Source organism: Spea bombifrons, chromosome 3 (genome assembly GCF_027358695.1).
Source record: "Spea bombifrons isolate aSpeBom1 chromosome 3, aSpeBom1.2.pri, whole genome shotgun sequence".
NCBI classification, from domain to species: domain Eukaryota; kingdom Metazoa; phylum Chordata; class Amphibia; order Anura; family Pelobatidae; genus Spea; species Spea bombifrons.
The window spans coordinates 33656808-33670592 of record NC_071089.1 but is presented as its reverse complement, the minus strand read 5'-3'; the positions used below and the strand labels follow the sequence as shown (position 1 = coordinate 33670592).

General features: G+C 38.9%; 1 protein-coding gene across 2 annotated transcripts; it reads left to right on the top strand.

Moving 5' to 3' along the window:
- The first annotated feature begins 98 nt into the window (after positions 1–98).
- GJE1 (gap junction protein epsilon 1) lies at positions 99–7450 on the top strand. 2 transcript variants are annotated; one of them, XM_053460855.1, is made up of 3 exons: positions 99–369; positions 3278–3460; positions 7040–7450. In XM_053460855.1, the coding sequence occupies exons 1-3, from the start codon at positions 331–333 to the stop codon at positions 7433–7435; spliced, it is 618 nt and encodes a 205-aa protein (XP_053316830.1). In that variant the 5' UTR covers positions 99–330; the 3' UTR covers positions 7436–7450. The 2 variants fall into 2 exon arrangements, with proteins under 2 accessions (XP_053316830.1, XP_053316828.1); XM_053460853.1 differs by lacking the exon at positions 99–369 and adding an exon at positions 2417–2576.
- The last annotated feature ends 6335 nt before the right edge of the window (positions 7451–13785 follow it).

The following is a 13785-nucleotide window of genomic DNA, read 5'->3' as shown; positions in this document are numbered from 1 at the left end:
GGAATATCACATGATGCTGAGCTATGCACTGTTTGTTACACAGAAAGTACAGGGCAGCATAGGCTAGTGGACCTGATCTGGTATCACTCATTCTTCCTCTTTCCAGTAAAACTGTGACCATTATGTGGCAACTCTTTAACTGAAATGACTACCATCCCTTTACATGTTCAGTAGGAGGTGGCATAATTACAATGATTTAGATTATGAGGATTTGTTTATACAAATTTATTCTGAACGATGGCAGAGGCATGGACTTTACTGGTTCAGTTAATCCAGATCGATTTTGGAACTTTAAATTTACGAATGAAACTGGATTGATAATCGGATTAAATGGGTCGACCAAACAACACAACTCCTGGACTGAGGTTGGTGAGTAACTAACTGGCTTCTCAACTGATTGTGACTGAATGAGCAATTTTGGTACAAAGTAGCAAAAGTGGAGAAATTAACAGGGGTTTCTGTTGAGACTGCATCATTTTTACCACTTTGTACAAGCCTCTCCTTTACACATAGCTCCTAACATGTATCACGCTAATTATAGTTACATGGTATTTGTATCCTGTAAAAAAAAACTTTAAAACCACTGAAACTGAGTTTTAAGATAACTAATAAATGTTAAATATATGGTAAGCAGACACAATTAGGTTAGCATGAAAACCTGAGTTTCAGATTTATTTTCGGCATTTCTAGAAATTACATTTTTTAAATTAATGGTTCACAATCTGCATTGGTAACAGTTAACAACATTAATTAAAGATCAACATTAAGTTTATTAGAAATTAGCACTATGTTAGATATTTAAATATATTAGCTAGCTGTTTCGAGAAGTAGGATTGCTGCACACCCCTACAGCACAGCAGTATTCAAAATATGTCACAATCAAAAAACCCTTTTATGTTGTCATAATGATAAGAGAATGATAGCATTATTTTGTCACACTCAAAACACCACTTTATGATGTCACACTGATAACACAATAATGACATTATGTTGACACAATCAAGACTCCTTTATAATGTTGTAATGATACGACAATGATAGAATTATGATGTCACAATCAAAATACCCTTTTATGATCTCATAAGGATAAGACATTGATGGGATTATTGTGACATTCTACTCTGTGTACTAATAAATGTTAAATATATGGTAAACACACACAATTAGGTTAGCATGACAACTTGATTTTCAGATTTATTTTAAGCATTTCTAGAAATTACATTTTTTTCAATTAATGGTTCACAATCTGCATTGGTAACAGTTAACAACATTAAATAAACATCAACACTAAGTTTATTAGAAATTAGCACTATGTTAGATATTTAAATATGATATTAGCTAGCTGTTTCTAGAAGTAGGATTGCTGCACACACCTACAGCCCAGCAGTATTCACTTATTTTACATACTCCTGACAAAAAAAATAGGCATGCAGTATGTAGAAGTCATGAATGCGCGCTTATAAATGATAGATATAGCAAACTTAAACAGAAGTCTCACGAATCCCATTGCAGGTCAAATGTCTAGGATGTCATTCCTAACATGTCATTTCACTATAGAAAAACTGAAAATATTATGGAAGCACCATACTTTATCTAAACAAGTGTTGCATTTACAATTAAACATGTTTCCCATATCCTAATTGTATAAATTATATGCAGCCTTATTGTTATATTCTTATCATAAAATATGCCCTTGAATAGATCATGCATGACATTTACAGTATATCTAAAATTCTTTGGAACAATAGAAATAAATATTTGTTTACTTGTGTACAATATGCACACATTCGTAAACAAAATGTATAGATATTATGTATGAAAGCACCATTTTTTTATTCATATGTTGACTGCCTCCAGGTATCTGCACAATTAGGCACACGCTTGCATTTTCAATATACACATACTTAAAGACTTCATACCTTGATATTGCATATGCATGACTGCACATGATATTTTTAGTAGACAACAGATCGAAATTCCACATGTTTTGGAAATATGGTGTAGATTTATTAACGGTATACAATCGCTGTTTATATAGGAGCATTATGGAATATCTTAGTGATCAAACTTGCTTAATTGTAACCAGAATGATAAATAGTCAATCACTGACACCACAGCTACTGAAACATTTTATTTTATTAGTATAGTTGATTTCACAAAGACTTTCTAAGAACTGTTAAAATGAACAGAGATGGCTGTCAGTCTCTGTATTAGGTTGTAGGCCAGCAAATTGTAATTATCCCAACTGTTGTACTCTGACCTTATAATTATGCTGGCCTTTCTGCTGACTGAGTTTACTGGGGATTATTGAGCTCACCACATGTATGGTATATTGTTTTGCTTTTAGTTTTTTTTGTCTCGAGAGAGTAAATTGATTGGGGCCTCTGAGATAAAAAGAGAAATGTGCAGTGGTGAGAGTTTTTTGACAGCAAGGGTCATGAGAGAGCCATCACACTGGGGTGGATCTGATGACAACAAATTGGCAATGATGGACATGAATTACTCCAGAAGTATCCCGAGATAACGTCTTCTAAGTGATGTCTTTAAATTACATCAAGAACTTCTATGAAGGATGTGTGAGTATAGGGTGATGGATGAGATGTTTAGTGGGTTTGTTAAGATCAGGCCTACATATTGGCTGAATACTGGTAAAAACACATCAGGCAAATTGGTTTAGCTATTGTTTTTTCACTTCTAGCTGAATAATCTGGAAAACCAGAATTATCTCTGTTATCACGAGAAGCTTGACTGTTGAAATAGATAGGGCCTTTTCAGTGATTAAAAGATTTAGGTTTCTGGTTGTTAATGTGCATAGCTCTATTCCGAAATAATTCTAAATATCTGCCTTGTTATTTATTTGCTGCCAGAAATCTAGAGCTTTCTGTTAACTCATAGTTTATAACAAGGGATTAATCGGGCATTTTGTTTACTGCTGATTTGCTACAACTCAGCTACAATGATCAGATCCCTCTAGAGCTACCAATAGATAGCAGATGTTTCTGAGGTGTTTCTAGAAATGAAAAGGACAATTGCTTCAATTAATGTCAGAGAAGTGTGGTTCATCTAGTCTACATGGCAGCTTTGCACACATGGTGTTATGTCAACACAAAGAGGAGAACTGGGTCCACATTATTTATGGTACGCACACTAACAATTCTTTTAAGGATTCAGGATATAGTAGAATTGCACAGATCTGAGTACAGTGACTAAAATGGTTAAAAGGTGGTCGGTTTATAAAACCCTTTGAATTCTCACTTGTATTTTTTTTTCCCACTAGCTCAGACCTCCCACGGTGATTGGTCAGTTCCATACCTTATTCTTTGGTTCTGTACGCATGTTCTTTCTTGGAGTGCTTGGCTTTGCAGTATATGGGAATGAGGCCCTGCATTTCAGCTGTGACCCAGACAAGAGGGAAGTGAACCTATTCTGTTACAATCAGTTTCGACCGATAACTCCTCAGGTGAGGTGCAGCAGAAAGTACTATTGTAAACTTGTTGATCGGTTACACTTGTTTTTATATAAATATGCTTTTCTGTCCAACCTTGTTCTTTACCCAACCTGCTACTGTATAAATCTGTACAAAAAGATGACTAATGAAGGCACCACACTTAAGACATTGATTCCTTAAATGTGGGCGACCATTAAAACTCTACTTGATTGCAAGTGTAGTGTAGAGAAGAAGAAACAAAGGCAGAATCCTGAGGTGGAATAAAATAGAATTTTGTGTGTGGGAGCGTAACTGCGAGGAAGCACTTTGTCAATTTATATTACCGTCAGGCTGGCTGACATGATTAGTGATGTTACATGAGTGTAGAGAGTCACATGTGTCAGGTGACCCGACTGCCTCGCTTGAGGCTCTGGCTCTGCCCATGGGAACATTTTATCTTAGATAAACCATGTTCCATGTGCATTCTATTATTATTAATCATTATTTATTTAGCAATAACAACCCTAGCATGACAGAATATTTTATCAATAACATAACAGATGCACAGACCCTGCCTGTCAGCAACCTAGCATTTTGAAACATACAATGGTAGACTTATTAGGACTCCCCTTGTGAGCTTACATTTTATATGGGTAATTAAGACAAAGGGGGAAGTAAAAAGAGGCAATGGTAAACCAAAGCAGTATTTAAGGTTAACTGGTTGCAAGATGTAAAATTTACTCACAAAATACAACAGAGGTTTGGTTAGAGCTTGCTGCAAGATGGTAGCTTTTACCCCTTAAGATATCCAGCTGTATAACATGGTATAAACAATTCAGGATAAAAAAAATATCAGTAAGTAAAGTATCTGCTTAAATATATGCAAATAAATACATCAAATAAACATGAGGCTATAGTACTGTATTTTGCCGAAAGCATGCAATTTCACGTGCCACGTCAAGGAACCTCATGGGAGTGTTAAGTGTTACTTATCTAACATAAAATCTCTGGATTTACACAATAGAGTTTGACAAGATAAGTCTAAATTTGATAGGCTATGGCTTTACAGCTACTTAATGGTCCCAAACAGCAGGGGTGGATTAACAATGGGACACTTGCTGCTTGCCTGCTACACTGCAATGTATTAACCTGCACTGCAGAGCATGCATACAGTATTTTTTTGTGGCGGATGATGTGGTTGGTCAGTTGCGGGCCTACTTAATGCAGGGTAACCTCTCCTGCAGCAGGAGTATCTACAGAGGCACAGATAGACTCCATTATGGGCATCAGTGATGACAGAGTCAGTGTCCTACTTCATGTCATGTTACAGGATCTGACAGTAAGAAGGTATTTTTGTAGTCACTTGTTATGGTTAGTAAGAGTGGAGGCTACATGGCTCTCTGCTGAAAGGAAAAGGCAAGGGTCATAGTTAATGTGTGAGCATCTTCCAGCCATCAACCTGCATTTACTGGAAGGGAAATACTCTCTAAGTAGGAGCTGGGATCAGTGTTTATGGCAGTCAGTATGTTTACAGATGTTTGTATGTATTTATGTGGGAATAAATCTCATAATTCATTCGTATGAATGCATGTAGTTAAGCTACAGAAAACGCATTGCAAGATACCCTTATGGACTTACCGGTACTTCCTGACTTTCTTGCAGCGGCAGGTATACACGGAAGATCACTATATACTGAGGCAGACATTGACGGGGTACAGCATTACACCTATCACTATATACTGAGGCAGACATTGACGGGGGTACAGCATAACACCTATCACTATATACTGAGGCAGACAATGACGGTGGTACAGCATAAACCCTCACTATATACTGAGGCAGCCATTGACAGTGGTACAGCGTAACCCCTATCACTATATACTAAGCCAAACATTGATGTGGTGTAGGCCTACCACTTCAGTGTCTGGCTTAGTAGTAGGGAAGCACTGAAATGAAAATTCGGGACCGAAACCAAAAATTCAGCATTTACTTGGCCAAAACTCCCCACCATAAAAAAAACCTCACACTTTTATTAAAAGTAAGTAACACACCAAAATTGGACAAAAAAAATCAATAACAATATTAATATATATATGAGTGTTAACAGCAATCACACTCCTATCATGCCCAGGCATACCCAGATTCCAGCATGTACTAGCTGACTTGACATGATAGGAGTGCAGCAATCACACTCCTATCATGCCCAGGTTCTAGCATGTACTGGTTGCCTGGGCATGATAGGCGTGTGCTTGCTGTTAGCAATCATATATATATATATATATATTAACCCCTTAAGGACAATTGGCGTACATGTACAGGCTTTGTCATTAAGGGGTTAATATTGTTATTATTATTATTGTTCACATGTGAACTCAGCACTGGAGGCATAGAATCAGACTAACAAATCCCGTATTTGCAGGTATACAATAATAATGCATGGAAACATAGCATTGCAGGTATAGATCAACTAGAAATCACATAAAAACTCAGCAATAAAGGTATAGATGACAGGTTGCACAACCCAAACAGCCCAGCATGAGTCAACTTTGTCCCCAAACAGTCCGGCCTGTGTCATCTACCCCCCTCCCTTCTCCCAGACCTCCCACTCCCTTGATTTTTTTTAAAGACGGTTAGTGGGAGATCCTTGATCTCCCCAACCGAGCTTGCTCCTCTAGCGGCGGACATTACTGTCCGTCTCTGGAGGGGTGCCGTCTGCACAACCAGTAGCGGACCACCCGCCCCTTCAGTACACTACTGGTTGTGTGCACAATTTTTGTTTGTGTGCGCTCCCTCTGAAAGCTATGTGCGCGCGCACAAGCGCACAGCTTAGAGGGAACACTGCTTCGCACTATCTACCCCCTCGCTTCTCACTATCTACCGCCCTCCCTTCTCATTATCTACCCCCTTCCTTCAAACTATCTACCTCCCTCTCCCTCCCTTCTATCTACCCTCTCCTCCTTTGTAGTTAAATGCAAACAGGTTTTGGACTTACCAAAACTTCCAGAAGTCCTGCGGTGGGAGCGCAACGCCTCCATCTCCCTGCTCTGCCGCGGTGTGCACTGCTTCATTGCTGCTGAATTGCTGCTTCATTGCACCTGAATATTACGTCATATTCCGCGCTCAGCATGACATACCGGCACCGCGACGGAGTTAGAGGCCTCGTGGAGGAGACTGAGGGGCGCCGAGTGGCGCCCCTCTCTCTCCTCCGCGTAGAAAAAAAAAAGTGCCCGGGACCCGGGCAATCCAGGACATGTGGTCACACTTGGTGGCACCCCCCTGATGAGCGGCACCCGGGATGGACAGCCCCCCGCCCCCCGACAGGTACGCTACTGATACTAACACTGAGGTAACGTCTGACAGGCATTGTAAGCTTGCAAGAGCAGGGCCCACTTCTGGTCTGTACCTGTATGTCTTATTGTATATGAATGTTATTGTCAACTTCATATACTGTCAATATTAATTATTCACTCTCCTCTATTGAAATATTGCTATGGAATTTGCTGCAGCTCTATATATGAAATGTAATGTAAAAACCAAACAGTGTAAAAAAAAAAAGAACAATCTGGATTATTCTGTTTAAACCTCAAATAACTCCAATAAATCTCTTTACAGGTTTTTTGGGCACTGCAGCTTGTGACAGTACTAGTCCCGGGAGCCGTTTTCCATCTTTATGCAGCTTGTAAAAGTATAGAACAAGAAGACATTCTCCAGAAACCTGTCTACACTGTCTTTTATATTATCTCCGTATTGTTACGGATAACCTTGGAGGTGGTGGCCTTTTGGCTACAGAGTCACCTTTTTGGCTTTCAAGTTAATGCAATCTTCAAATGTGACGCTGGATCCCTTGATAAAAAGTACAATTTAACCAGGTGTATGGTTCCTGAGCACTTTGAGAAGACCATTTTCTTAATTGCCATGTACACATTTACCGGAATTACGATCGTATTATGCGTTGGTGAAATTTTCGAGATTCTGTACAGACGGTTAGGCTTTCTAAATAACGAGTGACCTGGTGGTCTTTTATAACTTCAAAATTTATGGTGATATATAAAAAAGTTCTGATTTGTAAACATGGACTGTTTACAAAATACCTCTGCAATTTTACTGCAGGATTTTATGTAGGATAAATGTTTGTAGCTTTATATCCATAAACATATGTTTTAAATTATGGAAATTATTTTTTTTCCAGATGAGATAGATGAATGCTCTAATGTATTTATATGTAAATATGTAAATATTTAGTTTAAGACTACATCGTAAGGGAGACAGCTATCACAAATTATAATTTTCATTTAACAATCAAGTAGTATTTATAGTTTTTTTATATAGTATTTTATAGATTGACATATTAAAGAGTGAAACTACAAAGGTCGATTGCTGTGAGTAGAGTAGTACTACTCAGTTTGCTTTTTGTCCACAGTGGATAATTTAGTTCATTAATGAGACAGTTCAGTGTCTTACACAGTTCCACCAATCAAGAGTAAATATTAAAGTGCTTAGCAAGCACTTAAATATGCATTCATCTACTTAATAATAAATATAATACAATTGATCACTTTCCTTTAGGAGAAGCTGCAGCACCACATCTGCAGTGCACCACCCTCTCCAAGGTCAAGTTTTTCATGTCGCCGCTGGCGGCATTTACAATTGAGATAAAACAAATAGTTAAAATGGACTACTCAGCTCTAATATGTTTTAAAGTGCATGGCTGGAATGCCTCATTAAAGAGTTTTTTTAAAAACATTTGTGTTATATAGTAAAATACCAAAGCCTCTAGTGCATGAATATACATGCTGAGTGGCTGCTGAGTGCGTGCATATGCAAATACTTGGCGGATGCAATGTTTCTTTCACTAATCTTTGGAAAATAGGAATTGAGCATGACTGCCCCTTTAAATGTCACAAGACTATTGGCTTCAGCCAGAAAGTTCCAAAGGGCTCCTAGTTTAAATAGCATTGAAGAATTGTTTAAGCATGTAGCTTGCCAAATATTTTAATGTTACCACCCCCTGATTTTTGCCTAGACTATGGATTATTGGGGGACCAAAAATCATGCTGGAGCTGCTTGTTTTATAAAAATATAGAAATTCTGCAAATCACAAACCAGTAACTTCATGATTAGTTTTTTTATTAAGAATGTGAATACAGTTTGATTTATAGTTTAGTATACTCACTAACAGCAACAGTTTTATGTTGTTTTAACGTAGAACGTTTGAAACACGATGCATTAGATGTGTACATTTTACAAAGTATTCTCTTTTTTTTTGTATCTACTTTCTGTAATATTTGTGCTAATTCCTAATGGCAAGGACATGTTCATATCCCATCTCAAAGCAATGGTTTTGTGATGGGCCCAAGCCCATACACTGAATCAGTATACTTAAATTTACATAAAGCATCATTTAGTACATACAGTATACACTTTTATTATTTCATAGACCTTATTTCTATACAAAAACATGTGTCTTTAATGGTTTCACCTTGGTTTTGATGTAAAGTGAGCATTATGGTGTACATCTCTAAACTGTTTACAGTTTATCAAATATCCATCCAGCTTGTTTTAAAAGAAAGGGTATCTCTTCTTTCAAATTAAAAATAGTAATCTCAGGAACTATCTTTCTATGTGTCTTGTTAAAATGCTATTGGTTGAACACACCGTTTATATAATTCATATGTCAACTAATATCTTGTTCACAATGTAAAATAAAAAAAAACATTCCTATATATATATATATCTTTCATGTTGTATCTTTACAAAAAGAGACATATTACTATCTATGTTCTATTTCACACTCATCAAGAAAAAAGAATGAGGTAGCTAAACCTAATTTTAGGGGTGTGTTAAAAATTAACCATGTGGACAGAGATAGTTCTGGGCACCAGGAGTGAGAAGCGGGATCTGAATTTGGAATATGGTAAAACAAAGGATAGCTTTAGAGTATGGATAGCTCTATGCCTGTCCCATGCATGTTTAAATTCCTATACTGTATTAGTCTCTACCACTTCTGATGGGATGCTGTTTTACCACACTCTCTGTAAAGTAAAATTTCCTTACATTACATCTAAACATCTGACCCTTATGTCTCTAAGTATTTAAATGTTTCTATCATCTCTAATTTAACCCAAGCTATACGTAGCTGTAAAGTGAGACAGTATAATGGTATAATGCCTCCAATTATACAACCCAACACCCTAATTGCTTTTTCCTATGTTTCATTGCATTGTCTTCTTAACTTTAAGTCCTCAGAAGTAATTACTCCCAAGTCCCTCTTGTCTGTTGTCACAGAACAGTGCCCTTAATGCTATATTCTACCTTTTTACATCCCGAGTGCATGATTTTATATTTATCAACATTAAAACTGTAGCATGCCACCTTCCTGACTATTCTTCTATTTTACTTAAATCACTGGTTATTTGGCTTGGAACCCTGGGAATGTCAACCCTGTTTTAGACCTTTGTATCATCTGCCATACCTTCCCATTACGACCTTTTGTAATATCGCTAATAAACATGTTAAAAAGTACTGATTCCTAAGGTAACCACAGTAGTGACAAGGCATTAACTACAACCTTCTATCTCTTATCAATCAACCATTGCCTTATCCATTCAACACTTGCAACTTATGAATAAGTCTTGAGTAGCAGTGTCAAATGCCTGTCAAATGTCAAAGGCTATATCTTGTCCCTGGTCAATTATTTTAGTTACCCAGTCACAAAAAATAGGTTAGATTGATATCTCTGCAATAAACCTATTCTGTTTAGGATTTTGCAAACCATTTACTTCTAGACATTTAACAATCTTTTCCTTTAGCATGGTTTCCATTACATTTAGCATGGTTTCCATTACATTTCCCGTCTTGACTACTGCAACACTCTTCTGGTTGGCATTCCACTGTCAAGACTCTCTCCTCTGCATTTTGTTACAAATGCTGCTAGGCTTACCTTCCTTGCACACCACTCTTCTTTTGTTTCCCCACTCTGTGAAATCCGCCACTGGCTCCCTATTACCTTTAGAATTAAATCCTGGTACGAACATATAAGGCCCTCCATAACACTGCTTATAAGCAAATACTTAGGTTCTTCCCATGGGCTAAGGCTCTCCTCCTCACTTATCACCTCTTTCTTTTCCTGCCTACAAGATTTCACTGGGGCTGCCCCATATCTCTGGAATCTACTTCCACCGAACCTTCAGATTTCACCCTCCCTCCCAACATTCAAGAAACATCTCAAAACTCACTTCTTCAGAGAAGCATACCATCTTAGCTGCTAGAACCTCCTTGTCACGCTACCTCTCACCCTTTCTCTGTGCCTTATTTTTGTCCGCATCCCATTCCCTCAAGATTGTAAGCTCTCTTCACCTATTGTATCGGTTTGTCTTAGTCTGTCAATTCTCGTCTTGTCATACACCTTGAATATATGTATTGTATTAAGTGCTGTGTAAATTGTTGGCACTATATGAATGAAAGAATAATAATTTCCAACTCCCGAAGTAAGACTTACTGGTCTATAGTTGGCGGAGTCTTCTCTGAAGTGATTGATGATCCCTGTAAAGAATTTAGGATGTCTCTACTCTTAGCTTACCCAACTGGTTTTTCCAGTCATGATTAATGTCCTCAATATCTTAACCTCACCCTTAACATCTATTTCTTCAACTTGCAGATGATTATGCTTTTCTGCTTGTCCAGAGGTCTATATATCACACCTATGAGAAAAAACATTTTGTTTCCAAGTTGTAAAGTTACCCAAGCCATCTCTAGTCTCTCCTCTTTACCTTTTATCATATTAACCTTTGAGATATTTCTTACATAAGGGGCAACCCCTCCTCTTTTTTCTGCCCTCTTGGTCCTTTCTTTATAACATGTATCCTAGTATGACAACATCCCAATCATTTTGCTCATTGTACCAGGTCTCAGTAACTACCACTAAATCTGCAATTCTCACAAGTTACCAATGCAGTACACGTTTGGGGATCTTATCTCCTACAGTATGGACATGTATGCACATCACTCTAAATCAACTCTATGTGTCACAGATATACCTTATTTATATTCATTAGTAACATATTCTGCCATGGGCGTAGGAACCCTTAAAAATCTGGGGGGACAGCATTTTTACTGGCAGGGTATATTTTTATGCATTCTGTCTTCAAGGCATCTAGCCCCTCCTTTGTTTTCTCCTCAATCCTGCCCCGAGTCTATCTTTCTATAAGAAATTTGAGCTTTGCTGTGAGCTGTAGTTTTTGCTGCTTGCATTACCATAGTAACATGCAAATCAAGCAGCAACAGGAGCAGAATCCTCGTGGTGAGACTCGGTGAAGGGGAAGCTGAGCACAGCAATGTAAGTTTAATTGCGCCAGTGCCTGCTGCCTCTGTAAAACGATATATGCTTAATTTATCAGGGGGATTCCCTCGGTTCCTACGCCCATGATTCTAGCCTAGGCCAACGGGGTGGTAGTCTGCTTCTATGCTGTGCCACTGGTGAATATGTCCTAGTTACAAGTGCTCCCCAAACGGTCCATTTATACTACAGGGTGCATATCGAGGCTCTGGGAACATTTAACAGAGAAGCTCCCCAGTGATGACAAAGGCCACAGATGGGGCGGTTGAGGGTCCTGCCCTGTGTCACATCCAGGCCAGCGTGCGTAAATATATTACTACATTGGGTAACCTGGATTTAGTAGTACTTTAGGAGCTCTGGACCTTGTAAGTTCAAAAGTCTGATTTTAATTTGTAGTGTTGGAGTATTACCTGTGTAGAGTTATTTAGGTTCATTATATACTATTCATAATGCGAGGCTGTATATTCACATTCTTGCTCATTTATTCTGTTAGAACATGGTAATCAATAAACACATTAGTGTAGTGGTTCCTCAGAGAAAGAGGTTACTCAAGAAGTGGGAACCCACATTGGGACCAAACACGTAATATTTGGCAAAAGATTAACATTAACATGTTAAATGTCAAAATGCCAAGCAATTACACACAAATAGCTAGTTCACACAGCCACAAGGCACCAAAGCATATATTAAAATGGAAAAAAATGGAAAACATTGATTAAGAAGCTTCATAATGGCATTATTGTTTGCCTTTATAATGGTCATTTATTTCATTAATGGTTCATTAATTTACCTATGATACATCTGAGGTTGTTTATAGTAGAGTGTGCACCTTAATTATGTATATTAGCCAAAGAGATCAGTATACCACATTAATTACACTCTCTGCACAATTCACATTCAGCTCAAGTTCATCTCTTCTTATTTCTTGTTTATAGATATAAATTCTCAAATTTTGTGTCCCTTCTATTTCCATGTGAGAACTTACTTTTCCTCCTATTGCACAGCATATTCAAGGTGCGGCCTTACAGTTGATTTATACAGAGGCAAAATTATATTTTTATCGAATTGATGCCTCTTTTTATACACAACAATACCTTACTGGCCTTAGCAACTGCTGACTGACATTGCACATCGTTGCCTAGTTTGTTGTCTATAACAATTCCAAAATCCTTCTCATTTGTCGTTACCTCTAATCAGAGCCGGCCTTAGGTGTTCCGGCGCCCTGTGCGAACTACTCTTCTGGCGCCCCCCCCTCACTACCCCCCCTCTGCCCCTTCAAACTACCCCCTCTGCCCCTTCAAACTACCCCCCTATGCCCCTTCAAACTACTCCCCTCTGCCCCTTCAAACTACTCCCCTCTGCCCCTTCAAACTACCCCCCCTCTGCCCCTTCAAACTACCCCCCCTCTGCCCCTTCAAACTACCCCCCTCTGCCCCTTCAAACTACCCCCCTCTGCCCCTTCAAACTACCCCCCCTCTGCCCCTTCAAACTACCCCCCCTCTGCCCCTTCAAACTATCCCCCCTCTGCCCCTTCAAACTATCCCCCCTCTGCCCCTTCAAACTACCCCCCTCTGCCTCTTCCTTCAAACTATCCCCCTGCTCTCCCTACTTCTCCTTATCCTAACTTACCTTGAGGAGTCCTGCCGGCATTTCATGTTGAGCGCAGGCGCCGCGACGGAGTCACGGAGAGTAAGGGGCGTTGAGCGGTTGCTGAGAACTTCATTTATGTCCCGGGCAGCTCGGCGCCCCTGCCCGGGACATAAATGAAAACATTGTTGTTTTTTTTTGTTGTTGTTTTTTTTTAACTTTATTTAACATCCTCCATGTTAAATAAAGTTAAAAAAAACTTTATTTAACATGGAGGTTGTTAAATAAAGTTAAAAAAACCAACAACCAAAAAAAACAACAATGTTTTCATTTAGGTGCAGAGGGGGCGGCGGCGGCGGAGGCCCCCGCGGCGGCGGCGGCAGCGGCGGAGGACCCCGCGGCGGCGGCAGCGGGGGAGGACCCCGCGGCGGCGCCC